Source organism: Bos indicus, chromosome 18 (genome assembly GCF_029378745.1).
Source record: "Bos indicus isolate NIAB-ARS_2022 breed Sahiwal x Tharparkar chromosome 18, NIAB-ARS_B.indTharparkar_mat_pri_1.0, whole genome shotgun sequence".
In the NCBI taxonomy this organism is placed as follows: domain Eukaryota; kingdom Metazoa; phylum Chordata; class Mammalia; order Artiodactyla; family Bovidae; genus Bos; species Bos indicus.
Genome location: NC_091777.1, coordinates 25,429,570 through 25,446,898, shown reverse-complemented (window position 1 = coordinate 25,446,898; position 17,329 = coordinate 25,429,570). Strand labels below are relative to the sequence as shown.

The window sequence follows — 17,329 nt, the reverse complement described above, 5'->3', positions numbered from 1 at the left end:
AGCATGAACGCACCCATCCCCACAGGGATGACAGGAAGACAACCCACAGAGGCTGCCCACAAAGAGCTTCTGATGGGGAAAGTCAGACACCAACACATGGGAAGGTTTATTGGTCTTTTTAGAGAAAGATTAAAGTTAATCTTTAGCTAAGTTTATTCCCTACTGTAAACAAAAATGGATCAAAAATAGATATGCTCCAATTAGGTACATCAGGCATATTCTTAAACTTCCAAATTAGTTTGTACTGTACTGCAGCAGAGATCAAATTCTTCTCTCATTTAAAAAAAAAAAAAATCAATGCTCTATTCTCTAAAATCTAAAACAAAGCAGTTTTAAAGTAGGCTTTGTGGGAGCAGATGGAAGATAGCAGCAAAACCTCCCAGCACCACCAAGGCTGGCAGAAGGTTACCAGTGTGAGCATACGCTGGGGTAGGACAGGGAGGAAGGAGGGCCGGGAGGCAGAAAGGCGGGATGTAAAGCTTCAGCTTCTGGAATGGACACCTGGGTTCCAGGAGGAACACTCCACTCCCTGGTTTTGGGGTCCAGGGCCAAGCACATTCCTTTGGAGCCTCAGTTTCTCATCTGAGAAACCAATGAAGGGGCTGTCCTAGACAGTCTCGAGAAGTCCTCCCAGCTCAGATTTTCTGCAGTCACTAGGATTAAAGGAGCTATAAATAGCTTACTATTCAAAATATTGAATTTGGTCTCACTACAGTACAGCAAAAACCAGTATATTGGAAATTTAAGAATATAACTAACACCTAGCAGAACACACCTAATTTTGATCCATATTTATTTACAGTAGGGACGAAACTTAGCTAAAGGTTAACTTTGCTCTTTCTAAAAAAAGACTAAGAAACTCTTGCATATGTTGGCCTCGAATTCTCCCTATCAGATGGTAAGCTGAGTAAATGCTGCCGCTTGGCTGACTCAATGAACATTTCACATCCCTACCTCTTACCTCTAGTCGCTGCCACTTCCCCCTCTGGCATATGGCATTTTAGATATAACATATCTAATTGTGTGTTGGTAAATGTTTAACAACTGGCTTGGGGAAGCGGACTTAATTTGTAGCATTTGCTGGTTTCTTTAGTGTAGATACTCCCATGCTGGCAGAATTCAAGCTATTCCAAGTGATATCAACTAGATAGTAAGTTTTCTGAAAATCTGACAATAGGTCCTCATGAGCTAAACCCTACACACTACCCTTTCCAGCCTCCACTGCAGCTGGGAGTGGCCATGCACCACCCTGGTTCTGGCCAGTGAAGTGGAAGCACAAGCCTGGCAGTACATTCAGGCAAAGTGTAGCTTCTGCTTTTCCTGACAGAGGGGAAAAAGAGCCTGGCATGGCCTTTAGCATTCTAACCTGAACGCAAACAGCATGCCTAGAGCAGCGGCAATCATCTTGTGAGCCTGAAGGAGCTGTGCTACAAAATGTTGGTGTACAGAGACAAAGACGTGTCTCTGATGGCACCACAGAGCAAGTGAATTAAGGCCCACTCTTTCCACACCTGCAGACTTGTTAGGTGAGAAAAATAAATTCTTCTTCAAGCTACATTAACTCAAGTTTTCAGTTATTCACAGCAGAATGCATTCCTATCTGAAATGACTGAAAACCATCAGGTTACAGTGACAACAGCCACACTTTCTGAGCAACTCCTATACACCAAGCAGTCTTAATTTTCGTGTATTAACTCCACAACCCTATGAGAGACATACTTTTACGATGTCAGTTTTACAGAGAAAGATACCTAAGGGCACAGAAAGCAACTTGCCCGAGGACATGCCAGTAAGAAGTAGCAAAGCCATGGTGTGCATCCACAGTCTGGGGCCACGCTGCCTGTGGGTAGTCCGGGGCAACTGTCCAAGGATGGCCACTGAAGAACACGTCAGCAGTGGTTTAGAAAGCCTGGCCCCACTGCTCACTAGCTACGTGATCTTGACTGAGTACACTGATTCTTTGGGGCCTGGGCTTCTTTAGCTGTAGCAATGATACAGGGGAAGCAATGATATTTACGTTATAGATGAAAAGATTAAATGGGAAGAAAACATTACCTACTTCACAAGGAGTAAGTAGGAACAAGTAGAAAGAACTCACTGTCCAACATCTGACCAGTAAACGCTAACGGCTATCACATTAAATAAAAAGTAAACCACAAGGAACCTGGGAATAAACCCAACACTGAACAACGGATAGATATGGACACTACAGAAACATAACCTACAATATTGTACTTTCTGCTGGCTGGAAATTCTCATCTCATTTTTCTACAATGAGCATGTGTTCCTTATATGAACAGAACTCCCACTAGCTCATTTTCTACTTCTGAGTGTTGCCAGCAACACTGTGACAAAGACTGTTCTATAACACAGTCATCTTTCTGGAACAGAACTAACTCTCTGAAAGCTGATGATCCCCAAGTCTTTGAAAGAACAGAGCACTAAGGTTGTTAATTCCAGTGACCTAACTGGGGGGAATAAACAGGGATGAAAGGGAGAAACGGCACTAAATACTTCTGCAAGGACACAATTGTTTCAGCTAAATATACATAAACAGCCTTGAGAAATATTTTCTGGTACTACTAGAAACCTAATTCTAAAAATTATCCACTTAAAAAGTAGTTGGTTTTCAGCCCGCAAATTTCCATTTAAATGAATTTTGCTTAATATGCTTGTTTTCAAACATAGCTTTCCTTCATTTGCCCTTGGCGGAGCCTCTATTTCACCACACACAAAGTCAATTATCCACCAACAGGATGTGGACACGCACGTGCCTGAGGAGAGGAACCAGCAAACATTCACAGGAATCTCAAAGCCAGGGGTTGCTGGAGGGCTGGGAAAGTGGACTCCGGTGGCTGTGTGGGGAAACATTTCAAACTTTTCAGGTTTGCCTAACTGGATCACAGTGGGGATACCAGGATCATGGAGTTAGAGACCAGGAAAGCGGGGAAGATGGGAGGGCAGGGCCAGGACGACAGCAAAGGGTTCACCTAGGAGTCTGGAGACACTGCGGAGAAATAGCATCTCTGGGAGCACAGACATGAAAAGGGTTTTCTCAGCGTACATGGTGTTCCCAAAACAGTCATTTTCTTTTCTTTTTTAAAATCAGACTTTAAACTTTATTTTGTATTGGGGAATAGCTGATTTACAATGCTGTGGTATTTTCAGGTGAACAGTGAAAGGACTCAGCTATACACATACAAGTATCCATTCTCCCCCAAACCCCCCCTCCCATCCAGGTTGCCACATGACATGGGGCAGAGTTCCATGTGCTACACAGTAGATCCTTGTTGGTTATCCATTCTAAATAAAGCAGTGTGTACATGTTGATCCCAAACTCCCTATCTCTTCCCCCCATTATCCCTCCTCTGGCAACCATAAGTTGTTTTCTAAGACTCTGAGTCTGATTTGTAAATGAGTTCATTTGTATCATTTCTTTTTAGGTTCCACATATAAGGGATGTCATACGATAAAAGAGCCATTTTCTAAGAGAGCATTCCAGAACTGGGAGGATATGGCTGGAGTGGCAGGGGGTTAACTGTAAGCTTTTATCAAGAAGCTATTTTTGTACATAACCTATCCAGGGATAAATAAACCTCTTTTTCCAAGGAGGGAACATTCTAGACAGAAAAAAAGGAACGTAACTAGCACTCACTTTTAGCAAAATAAGTACAGAGTAAAAAGAAAACGTGATGATACTATTGAAGGAGGAGAGTTTTTAACTTCCAAGTGGAAGGTTTTGGCTTTACATAAACAAAACAGAACCAAAGTAATTAATGTACAGTAGTTGGCTATAAACTCTGTACATAGAAGCTCAGTACTACTAGGACAAAAACACCAACTGGGGACCAGAAGACCCAGGTTCTAAATGCAACCCAACTGTGTGACTTTGGGTAATGACATCGAACTTCTCTGGGGCAAAGCTCTTCATGGATAAAATGGGAGGAACACTTGGGTCATTTATACAATGAAATTCATTACAGCCACTAAAAAATGGCAGGCACCTACACATACTAACCAAGAAAAAGCTCCAAAATAAGTTAAAAAACAAAACATAATGCTAAGTTGTAGTATCTATTATATAAAATGCTGCCATCTATGGAGAAGATAATAAACTGACTGGATGGACATATATGTATAAACGTGCACATAAAGACATAAGAGGGAATGAAAGGACAGAATATCAGAGGTTATGTTGGGTTTGGGGTGGAGGAGAGCGGCTGAATTTTTACAAGGACATTCAACCACTGGAACGCTGTGCAAGAAGATGTTCACGTGTGATACGGCTTGATATTAAAATGAGTTGGTTCTTTAAACTTCTTTTTGAAAGAGCAGCGAAGCACTTTCCATACTTGAAATTCTATTCAAATTCCAGTATGTGGAACAAAACCAGCCCTTTGGGAAACTACCAGGGAGCCATACAATACAGCTTGGAATCATCTAGTTTGGGGTTTTTAAATTCAAACATTGACAGTCAATATTTCTGCTGTATTCCACCAAATCTAACTATCTATTATAAGATATCATGTTTATGTACTAAGAAAGAACTCTTGCCTGGAAAATCCCATGGGCAGAGGAGCCTGGTAGGCTGTAGTCCATGGGGTCCCAAAGAGTCAGACACGACTGAGCGACTTCACTTTCACTTTTCACTTTCATGCACTAGAGAAGGAAATGGCAAGCCACTCCAGTGTTCTTGCCTGGAGAATCCCAGGGACGGGGGAGCCTGGTGGGCTGCTGTCTATGGGGTCGCACAGAATCGGACACGACTGAAGTGACTTAGCAGCAGCAGCAAGAAAGAAAAATGCTGACAATTAAACTATACCATTGATTTAGGACATATCTTGATTTCAGAGATGCTAAAATATAGAAAAGATGTGTAGCTGGGAGCTGACGGTATTAAGTCAGTTATCTAAATTAGAGACTACATTCAACATATACCATTCATTATCAGTAACGATTAAGCTACAGCAGCTTCTTTATCAAGGCTCCTGCTTGAGAAGCTGAGTCATTTCCCACGTAATACAATAAAGCACTAACCACTGACTGTGTCTAACACCAATACAGCCATGACACACTGAGGCTAGATAAAAACTAACTTTTAAATACTGTTTTAAATGTTGGCGGAGACATATCAAGGATTCTCAACACTGCTCCCAGCCTGTGTGCTGTCACGCAAGCAGCACAGACTGGGGGTGTTCTTCCCCACAGGCCAGACAAAAGGTCTGGGGCATGGGGGTTCTTAGCCAGGAGTCTCTTTCTTGCTTTAAAGCCTATCATTTTTACTGAAACCAAAACTTGGAACATTAACAATCTTTCAATTCCTACTTCCTTTAAAAATTATATCTTTTTCTTCAATGATATTCTAAAGAAATTAATTTCCCAAATTGAATTTTGCTATTGAAGCATCATTTTCCTTATTAAAACTTGCCAGGAACAGATATTACTAATGTGTTGCTGCTCTTCTGTTATCAGAAGGCTTGAGGGAAAAATGTTTTAGGAATCACCATCTCCTAGTTCATTTTTGTTTAAAAAATTAAAAAAAGCCTCAAGCCTCTTTTCATATTAAATTAAATTAGCCAAATTTGGACATTTTCCTTCAATGTAAAGTCAGCTCCAAAAGACTGGAAGCCTCTTCTTAGCTAATGACTCTCTAGATTCCAACAATCTTATTCTTCAAAATAAAGTACCCAGAAAAGAATGGTTTAGATGGCAAGTCATACTTTAATTATTTCCTGTACTTATGAGATATTTGTCATTCTCAGAAACACTTCATAAATCAAGGGACAGTTAAAAAGGGATTCATTTTAGAATAATAAAAATAAACTTAACAATGTGTGCATGGATATGTGCTAAGTCGCTTCAGTCATGTCCGACTCTGCAACCCCATGGACTGTGGTGCACCAGGCTCCTCTGTCCATGGGATTCTCCAGGCAAGAATACTGGAGTGGGTTGCCATGCCCTCTCTCCAGGGGATCTTCCTAACCCAGGGACTGAACCCATGTCTCTTAAGTCTCCTGCATTGGGAGGCAGGTCTTTACCACTAGTCCCACCTGGGTAGCTTACCAAATACCAACCACCACCATGAACACTGCTGGGATGTGCTAAGCGTGCGCTCTATGCAGGCTCTGGGCCAGGTACCTTACACACGCGCTATGTTCCTTCCAACCATTCTTCAAGAGAGGCCTTTTACAACAAGGATGAGAACAATGTGGTTCCCAGGGGAGGCCCGGGAACTCAGACCTGCTGAATTCCAAAGCCTGCCTCTGTGGTTTCCTACAGAGAGGGCAGAGAAAGTGCCTGCCCAAGTGGAGCTAATACCACCTTTCCATCTTTTGGAAGAAAATTATATGGGAAAAACACATGGTTCTTCCACACATCCACCAGAATGGTTGAACTGAAAAAGGCAAAAAATACCAAGTGTGGCAAAGATAAGGAACAAAGAATTCTCACAGTGCTGGTGGGAGGGACCGTGAGACACCATTCTGGAAAACCGCTGGGCAGCATCCGCTGAGGCTGAACACGTGCACCCTGTGTGCCAGCAACGCCCTCTCACATGTGCCCCACGCGTGTGCACATGTACGTTCACCGACAGGTCCAAGAATGCCCTCACTAGCACTCGGTATAAAAGCTGAGAACTGTAAACTATTCAAACGTGCATCCACATCAGAATGGATAAATACTGCAGTCATACTATCTGGCCATGAGAATGAACAGCTTTCAACTACATGTAATGGTACACAGAATGTTAAGCAAAAGAAGCCAGACACAAGCGCACATACACCATGACTCCACTTACACAGAGTTTAAAAACAGGCAAAATTAGTCCATGGCATTAGAAGTCAGGACAGTGTTTCTCTTGGTGGTTGTGGTGAGGGGTCGTGAATGAAAAAGCACGGGGGGCGGGGATGCTAGGGGGATGGCAGTGTGGTTTCTTCATCCGGGTGTGTTTCATTTTTGGTAACTCATGAGCGATATACTTAGAATGTGTGCATTTTTTTCTATATGTATGCCATACTTCAGGGGAAAAGTTCAAAACAGCAACAAACAATAAAACCTACGAGGGTTCCAGAAATGGCAATTCCCTGGATAACCTGAAGAGAGAACCATCTGCATTATTTGCCAGCTTTTTCAGCAAAGCTATCCACTCTGCTAGGTGTCACCACAGAGAGCAGCAGAAGTATCAATATAAGAGGGAGGACTCGAGGTCAAGGAAGAAGTGTCTACTAAATAGACTAGTCTATTTTTAAGACAAGAGCAATCAAGAAAGAATACCTCATTAGCAGCTTATAATTACTTCCAAATCCCAATACAGACCACAACCTATTAACACAGTTTTAAAAAATGAAGTTTATAAAACCATGAGCTGTTCTACTTCTCTGCCTAGACTTATAAGAAATTGAGAAACATCAGGCTGCCCAAGGATTTTCTACATTAGCTCTTTTTTTTTCCCCAAGACTCTGCTCTTCTCTGAAGTCTTTGAGTCTAAGAAATGTGGAACAAGGTCCTTAATGAGTAATTTCCTAAGATAAATGACTTTAGCATCTATTTATTTGGGGGCTAATTTAATAGAAAAACTTGATTTTAAACCAGGAGCAAATCTGTAGACACAGGATGTGTAACGTTATCATGCAGGCATGACACTGCCAAGCTACCCACCTTTGACCCAGACCTCAATAGGACGATGGTCCAAATGTCAACAGTCCCCGGTCTCACCTAGCATAGCACAAGTTTCACTGAGCCTTAGGTATCCAATCTCTTATGAGAAAAGAACGTCAGCTAGTCAAAACAACTTCGGAGGAAGCGCTGGTAATATTACTTGAAATGTCTAATGCTATAATTTTTATAAGTTTTAATAATTTTTTGACATAATTTTTAACTTGCACATCCAAACTGTCTGAAACTACTTTTTGAGTTTTTTTTTTTAATGTGGACCATTTTTAAAGTCTTTTATGAATTTGTTACAATACTGCTTCTGTTTTACGTAATGGCTTTTTTTGGCCTTGAAACACATGGAATCTTAGCTCTGGAACCAGGGATCGAACCAGCACCCCTTTCATTGAAAAGCACCATGGAAGTGCCCTGAAATTACTTAACTTTTAATCAATAGTAAAGGACAGTCATTATGGGAGAGGGGCTTTACATTATCACTAATCTTCCCAATAATCCCATTCTACTAATGAAGACACTAAATGTTTGCAGGGTTAAATAACTTGAATATTTAATATATAAGTAATAACTTGGATGCCATATCAGAACTAGTCAGTGGTGAAGCTAGGGTTAGAACCCCAAAGTCATCCTCTCCCCAACACTGGTGTGGTGAATATATGGTCACAGTTCCCACAGGCCAAGGGCAGACATCACTAATCAAGCAAGACATACTTTCCTGCTGATCCCAAGATGCAGCCTCAAAATCCCTCTCAGGAAAGATCTCCAGGATAAGTAAGAGATAAACCCCATGTAACATACCCATTCTAAAATCACACATCCCTAATACTCTGGTTGGCACAAAGTTAGCTAAGGCCAAAGGATTTATTTACCAAATATTTTTGGAGCATCGAATATGTTCCAGGCACTCATCTAGGCATTGGTGATATGAGTAAATACAGCAAACAAAAATCCTTACCTTCCTGGAGCTTAAATTCTTCTGGGAGAAACAGACAATAAGCAATATAAAGACATCACACACACACACAGTGATTTTAAGTGGTTTAAAGTGAGGAAGTGCTAAAAATAAAAATATAGCAAGAAAAAGGGGATATAGGGAGGGTTGAATGGGGAGAGCTTGGTTTGGATTTCAGATGTAAAGGTCCTGGAAGGCCTCACCGAGATGGCACTGGGTAATATTTGAAGGAAGTGAGGAGGACAGGCATGCAGTGATTTTGGGGAAGAGCCTTTTAGGCACAAGGAACAGGAAGCCCAGATGATCTAAGGCAGAAGCAGCAAGAGCAATGGGGAGAGCAGAATAATGTGAGCTGGGAGAGGCAGCAAGACCAGGTCAGAGACGGATTGGGAAGTCAGGGCGAAGACTCTGGCTTTCACTCCAAACGAGACGAGTGTCACTGGAGGACCCTGAGAAGAGGTCTGACATGATCTAGTCTGTGTTTAACAGCATCGCTCTGGCTACTGAGAAGACTGCACGAGGGCAGAAGCAGGGAGACCAGTGTGGTTGACAGCCTCTAAGATGGCTCCCAGTAATCCCCACGCCCTGGGATCCAAGTTCTCATTTAATCCTCTCTCCTTGAGTGTAGGCTGATTTTAGTAATTTACTTTGATCAGAGAGGCGACAGAATATAACTTTCAAGATTAAGTCATGGAAAGACTGTAGTTTCTCTCAGGGGCCCTTGAACTCTTCCTTGGATCCTTCACTCTTGCCCCAGGAGAGGAACACTACCATGCTGTGAGCAGCACAAAAGAGACCCACACAACAAGGAACTCACACCCCTAGCCAAGAGCCAGACAGGACCTGAGGCTTGTCAGGAAGCACATGAGTGAGCCTGGGACTGGATCCTCTTCGAGTTGAGCCCTGCGAGGAGTGTAGCCTTAGCCAATATCCTGACCACCAGGGCCAGGACATCCCAAACCAGAAACACTCAGCTAAGCTAAACACTTGTTTTCAGCTACTATGGTTTGGACTGATTGATTACACAGCAACAGATAATGGAAAAACTAGTTAGGAGATCGGTCCAATAATCTGAACAAGAGATGCTGGTTGACTTGGCCCCAAATGCTAAAAGCAGAGGTGGTAAGAAGTGGTTGGGGAGGGGGATTCGGGATGGGAGGGGGGACATATGTATACCCATGGCTGATTCATGTCAATGTATGGCAAAAACCTCCACAATATTGTAAAGTAATTAGCCTCCAATTAAAATAAATAAATTTTTTTAAAAAGTGGTTGAACTCTGGGTATATACTGAGAGGAGGGTTAAGTGGATTTGTCACCATGTCTGAGAGTCTAGGTAAGAGAAGGGTAGGATAAAAATGAATCTGAGGTGTTGGATCTCAGCAAGTGAAAAACTGGAACTGCCCTTTATAAAGATGATAAACTCTGTGAGAAAAGCGGGGAGGGAGTTGGAGGCAGTTGCTACCACGACTCAATTCTAAACATGTTAAGCTGATGGCTCTGAGACACCTGAGTAGCCAAGAAGGCCACTAGAACAAATGAGTCTGGGAGGATTTGGGGCGGTGATGTGAATTTGAGTCTTCAAGTACAGAGAAGGTATTTAATACATAAGCCCAGAAGAGACCAACAGGGCAGTGATTAATGAAGAATCAGGAACACGTCAAGGATGGAGCCCTGGGACAGGAGTTTGAGGACAATTTAGCACAAGAGGTTGAGCAGAAGCAGCCAGCCATGCTGGAGGAATCCAGGCAAATGTGGGCATCTAGAAGGCGATGAAGAAAGGGCTTCCAGAGGAAGACAGGGACCAGCTGTTCCAGGCCAGCCAGCGGTCAAGCAGATAAGCATTTTCTGACCTCACATTTTTAATAATGGTTTATTTTCTGGATTCAACTCACCTCGCTTTCTTGAGTAAAGTCAAGGGCATCTTCTCCTGATGCCAGCAGGGTGTGGAGAATTCGCTGCTTCACTTGTTCCCACTCGACCAGCATTGACTCTCGATGGTACTCCTCAGCCATACCAAAGGTCTGGGGGAGAGAAGAAGAGAGAGAGGACCCGAGTGAGAAAACAAAGAACACAGTTTCCCTTAACGTGCAACAGAAATTCAAAACCCGCTAGATCTGCCATCTTTCCATAATCAGAGCAAAGGCAAGCTATTTCAAATTATCCTTAAAGAACTGAGAGCTGTGTGCAAACATGCCCTATTTCATCAAGTCTAACACATGAAAACCAGTTTTTTAATTGTGGTAAAACGTACTTAACCATAAAGCTTACGATTTTAACCACTTTACCGTGCAGTTCAATGGCGTTAAGTTCATTCATATGGCTGTGCAAACATCACCACCATGTATCTCCAGAATGCTCATTGTGCAAAAATGAAATTCTGCACCCATTAAACAATACCTCCATTCCCATCATTTCCCAGACACAGGCAACCACCATTCTACTTCTGTCTCTAGGATTCTGACACATCTAGGTACCTCATAGAAGTGCAATCATACAGTATTTGTCTTTTTGTGTCTGGCTTATTTCACTTAGCATAATGCCTCAGGTTCATCTATGTTGTAGTGTATGCAGCCTCCTTCCGTGTTAAGGCTGAATAATACTCCACTGTACATATACACCACATTTTGTTTATCCATGCCTCTATCCATGCACACGTGAGTTGCTGCCAACTTTTGGTTAATATGAATCATGCTTTTGTGAAACTGGGTGTACAAATATCTCTTCAAGTTCCTGCTTTCAATTCTTTGGGATACATGTCCAGAAATGAAATTGCTGGATCACATGGTCATCCTATGTTTAATTTTTTGAGCGACTGCATATGTTTTCAATGAGGCTACACTTTTTCATTCCCACCAACAGTGCACAATAGTTCCAATTTCTCTACATCCTCTCCAATATCATTTTCTGGTTTTTTTGACTGTAGCCATGCTAATGGGTGTGAGGTGACCAGGTGATAACTCCTGGTTTTGATCTGCATTTCCTCTAATGAGCAGTAATGCTGAATTTTTTTCTTATGTGCTTATTAAGATAAATATCTTCTTAAAACCTTAACCCTCTGAAATCAGGCTACATATTACGATTGATAGCATGTCAAAAGCTTAAATCGAAGTACTGTTTTTTAAAGTACTTTTTCTGTGCCGTACATAAAATAACGACGGATTGTAAGTCAATGGTATCTTAAGATTTAATGAGCCTCTAAGATGAGACAGAAACAAAAGATTTTCTCAATGTCTTATCTTTTTTAAAGAAACAGTAATATTTTCACAGGAGAAAGCAAATCAGTAAAGAAAACACACACACACACACACACACACACACACACACACACCTAGAGCCATCTACAATTAGGTTTCCTATCAGTCTACTCGGGCTTCCCTGGTGGCTCAGAGGCTAAAGCGTCTGCATCAGTCTACTCAAAGTCACTCTTGAAATCTCTGGCAAACCTCACTCCTATTTGCTAGTGACACTGCGGGTTGCCAAAGCAAATGCACTCAGGAAAAAAAAAAAAAAAGAAGGAAAACAGAAAAGAAGGGAGGGAGAAAGGAAGGGAAAAACAAGCAGCAACAACAACCCCCCTCCGAAAAAAAGAAAAAAAAAAAAACCCCTTGAAAACTAAAACAAAACCCTCTGAGGGGGAGACTAAAGCAACTTATAGGGACATACTGAATCATAACCATTCTTAGCCTATGATTCTTTAATTGGCAAACCAGGTTTCCCATAAGCTTGAGCCCACTTTTCAAAAAGCCATTTCATTTACAATCAGATTGGCATCCAGTTAGGCAGCACCGAGGGAATGAGTATTAGTAATGCCTGCTTTATTTCTGGCAACAAAGATAATTTATATACTGATAATATCCATATATATGAGCTCTGGGAAACTCTACGAAAAATCGTATACTCTTTTTACAAATGTGGTGTTTGCATATGGATCAGTATTTATTAAAACATGAAAAAGACAGCAGACAGCCACAAAAATGATTAGGAAGAGGGTTGGCACATCCTGCAAATTTGATTTGGTCCATCTATCAGTGTATTCCTAACATGTACTCTGAAGACAGAAGAAATGATAATCAAAAACTTTAAAAATAGACTTTCACTTGGTTTTCTTCTGAGAGTCAGGAAGAAAAGACCATTCCAGTTAGCCTGGATTGAAAAAAAAATACCTAGAGAAAAATCATTTTCTCTTGCTACATTAGGGACCTTAAACATGAAAGCTATGCTTTTTGAACAGAGAGAAGGATGTTGGACAGAAAGATGGGGGAGAGGGGAGGGGAAGGGGCTACCCAGAAATGCTGTACGTGTTGAACCACATTTCTTCTAAACCTCTTCCTGTTTAGCGATCAACCACCTCCTCAACCTTGCACCTGTCGGAGTAAGGGAAAACAGAGAGCTATGCGGCAGGTGGACCAGGGTGGGCTGAAATAAAGAGGTGGCGAGCTGGCATACCATACAGCTTTCCAAATTTGCAACAGGAAGTGAAGCAAGTGAAGCGCTGACTAAGCTGTGGCACTGACCCAACACACTAGGGCATCACATGCATATTTTTTAAGGCTAAGTCCTCCGGCTGGTGAAGGATGGCAAAGCAGTAAAGACAACTGAAGAGAACACAATCTGTCTCAGAGACACTGTTGATGAGGACGGCAGGGGCAGACTTCCAGCATCATGTAAGGGTCAGAGCCATAACAGTGGGAATCAACCATCCCATGTTAATCAAGCTGCCCACCTGTGTGCCAAGAACTGCTTCGAACACAGGAAGTACTCTGAAAATTGGCAGCTTTCTGGGCTCCAGTCCTCAGAATATGTATGAGAAGTACGCCAGGCTACTCATTTAGAAACAGCCCCACAACCTGAACAAACAGCACTGTCATTCCATTCATCATTAGTGTGATAAGGAGCTTCAAATAAAAATAAATGGCCCAACATTAAAATTCTCTTCTCTTGACCATGCCACCCCCAGCTTATCTTAATTACATTAGAGATAATGGAACATCCAATTTGTGGGCTAATCAGGGATGATCAGCTGCCCATCTGCCCTCTTCCAGCCTATTCCCTTTAGACTCACATCTGACCACTGGATTAGGTGCAAAGAAGAATGTCAACTAAGAGAGCTAATCAGAGAGAATCAACAGAGCTAAGAACTAAGAGGAAGGAGGACAGGGAGGGTCTGAAGTGAGGTGAGAGACAAGAAGGAAAGAAACTCAAGGGAAGAGAAGAGGGATAAGGAAGGGTATGGAAGGGTATGCAGAGGTCTACAAATTAAAAGGGAAGACAAACCACAGAAAATGACAAAGCAGGGAGAAACTGTTACAAACCAGATCTGAATCTTTCAAGTTATGTGGGGAAATAGATCTCTTCAAACACGGTTAAGAAAGGCAGGCACAGAAAGAACTGGGCAACTGAATTAAGAACAGGTGGGGAGCACTCGAGCCCCATTTTCATAAAGGGAAGAGGGCAATATGCTTTGACTTCACACCCGCTTATTATTGAGCTGTTGCTGGCTTTTAGAAACTCTACATATGTTCTGATAATGTTGTTCTGTTTTTGCTGGGATGCACCAAATGGGAAAAGATAGGACACATTTGTGGTTTTGTAGCTTGTTTTCTTGGCATTTCAGCAGGACATTGGCAAGTTATTCAAACGTGAAATTACCACCAAAATGCCAGGAAGCGGCTCACCTTTGTTTGAAAATGATTCTTGCTCAGTGGCAGCCTCCCTGTATCCAGACAGGTGAAAGGTCCCCCCTCAGGGCCAGCTCCCAACACCGGAACACCTCCCTCACAAACACATATGCACACATTTTGCACTGTGGTATGTCACTTAAATGTTTTGGCTGGCGGCACATTTAGTCTCAGTATGGCACAACGTTCAGAGACTGCCAATTTCAGAAACACATTCCGCAGGGTAAAAGGATTAATAAGGCTCGGTGGCATTCAACAATCCTAATTTAATTTCATTGGTCCTGTACAGCAGGAGAAATCAATGTTGGTGAATAACTCATTCCAAGTGTGAACAAAAAGCAAAAAAACCTTAAAAAAATTTTTTTTCAATTCTGGATCAAGTGAATCTCTCTATTTCTAGGAATAAGTACTATTGCCAACAATATAATTAATTAAATTTTAGGGAATTTTACTCTGATAATTAAGCATACCAGTCATTCAAATAATGTCTTTGAAACATATTCTTATCAATTAGAGCTGGAAAGCTCCCGTGCTGCCCTGTCTCACTCACATCAGCCCTAATGAGACACTTACACCTGTATGGAGTATTTAATAAAGCATACCGAGAAGCAGCAATTTTTTTTTACTCTCTTATTTTTTGAACCATATAAATACACAAATGTACTTCAATGGGCTACAGAAGTAAACAGCAGAACAGAGGTCCCTTCACTCCTACTCGTCCTTGCAGATACAGAGACTGCTTTCAGACTAACCCGAAACCCCCAGCCTCCTTCCTGGGAAAAGTTGCATCTTTAGAACCAACTTCACATACTCACTAAGCTGCTGCTTCCTCCTTCCCCAAAAGACCCAGGGGCTTGAAAATCTCTTACTCCATAATGGAAGGTTTTGGAAAGGTTTTGATCTTTTCATCCTTGTTAAACAATTGAAGATAACTCACATGTTAGTAAAGTAAATGATCTTTGAGTATCTTGTGGGAATGCTCGTTGCAAAATATTGCTGCCCATGTCATGGGTGTTCTGGCTGACTTATGTACTATCCTCTTGAACATCAAGATGTTTTTGCTTGTTCAAAAGAGTTTGGAGAAATTGCTAATTTAAAAGGTGTTGTAGAAGGTCAAATTTTATGACAAAAGGAAAATAAATTAGGGAAAATTATCAAGGATCATAACTGCTTTTCTGAATTGCTGGTTCAGTAGAAACCAAAATGCCATTTATACTATAACAATGAGACCAAAGAACTATCTTGTTCTCCCATTTCAAGATTAACTTAATGGTCAACTGCCCAGCCCAATGTTTCAGATGCAGTCACTGTATACACCAGAGTTACAAGCATGGTATTTTCCTCAAAAATGGTTACTGTAAAACTCCCCCTGGTGAACTACCAGGAGAGCTGGGCCTGGGACAGAGAATCCAGCTTCTAGAACCTGTACACCCCAGCATACATGCTGCCCTCACAACAGCATACATCTATGCATGTCTTACCCTCTTCCGGGACTCTTCGATGGCAGACAGCAGGGCATTGTCTTTTTCATTCTTTAGGAAGCCCTGGGAAGGAGGAGAGAAATGATACAACTTAGGTCAAAATTAATGAAATTAACCTTTAAAGAATCAAAGGCACACTGCAGGAAGAAGAAAAAAAAAAAACAACCATAGGGACATCTATTACCCTGCTTACCTTCACCCTCAACAAATGCTCTCAACTGGAAAATGTTACACTACAGTTTTGGCTATGCAGCCGGTCACAGTGCCTGTAACTGTTCTGGTCTACAATTTCTTCCTAATATTGAGGACGCCATCAGCCATCCTTCTGTTTGGGTGTTTTTCACTTGTTTATCAGTGGTTGGGATACTTGCAAAACCATTTATTTACACACTTCTTCTGGGGTTATGCTACGTGTGCCCCCTATTTCAGGCCAGATGACATATACTGTTTGTTTAACACAGCTGGGGGGAAGGGGAGCTGACCCACAAGGCTGGTTTTACATGCACAGGGTGAAATGTTTGTAAAATACAACTTCACGGTAACACAAGAGACCTAGTTTTACATTGTGCTCCCCCTATTTACTACTTGCATGGGTGACTTGATTTTAGACAAGTCACCCAGATTCTCTAAGCTGTAGTTTACTCAGATGTAAAATGAAAATTAAAGGAGATAATGTAATCAAGTGCTTTGCCCAAGGCTCAAAACATGTAGTTCTAGCATTAGGACGGATTAGATCTAGATCTGCTGGTGACATTAAAGCAAGATGCCCAGGGTGACTTCCTTGCCGCTACTGTCTTCATTGCTCAACCTGAGATCCTGGGGAGGAGAAGGGAGAGCTGCAGACACAGTGGGCTTCCATGCTGATCTCTAGGCTAGTACCTGGCCCTTCACAGAGGAGTGAACCTCACGGCTGGGATGTGGGGGCCAAGGAGGAACAAGGAAGACAATCCATTAACTAATAGTTGGAGATCAAAGCTTTAGTTGTAATGAAAGAACTGCCATCATCCTATACATTAGGTCCACCTGTACTATGGAATTCAAGGTACCTGCGCATCAACAACACTGTGGGTGTATTTATGTGTTCAAAATCATGTTTCTTTTTTTTTCAGAATCGTGCTTTTACTGTTCTTATTTTGGGAACTCTTTGGGGAACTATAATACAAAACAGAATTAAGCTAAAAGTTTCATGCTAAATTTTAAAACATTGATAGTTTTCTTGAAAACTTACTGTCGTGATTAATTGATTTACTGATCACTTATTTATATCTCAACAATTGTAATGTTTTAATATATTTTGTTCAAACAGTCCCAGATACAAGGCTATGATTCTTAAATTAAGAAAAAAACAAAAACAAAACAGGGGTGGGGGCTAGATAAGACTGGAGACATATATTTAAATAAAATATGACTGATCTTTGTACAAGTCTCCACATCTGTCGTCACATCCCAACCTGGGCTAAGCACTGGAATGGACAACGGCCAGCAGATCTGGGAGCAGTTCTCTTGTTGGCGTCTCCAGGGCAGGCAGTCCCGAGGCAGCACTCAGG

General features: G+C 41.7%; 1 protein-coding gene across 3 annotated transcripts in view; it reads right to left on the bottom strand.

The window, feature by feature from the left end:
• Positions 1-17,329, bottom strand: part of NUP93 (nucleoporin 93) — a 102,975-nt gene that overhangs the window by 21,350 nt on the left and 64,296 nt on the right. For all 3 annotated transcript variants that reach the window (XM_019979850.2, XM_019979851.2, XM_070770599.1), the window contains 2 exons: positions 15,783-15,845; positions 10,516-10,644 (listed from right to left, as the gene is read on the bottom strand). In XM_019979850.2, coding sequence (XP_019835409.1) covers positions 10,516-10,644; positions 15,783-15,845 — 192 coding nt within the window. The remainder of the gene's footprint in view (positions 1-10,515; positions 10,645-15,782; positions 15,846-17,329) is intronic.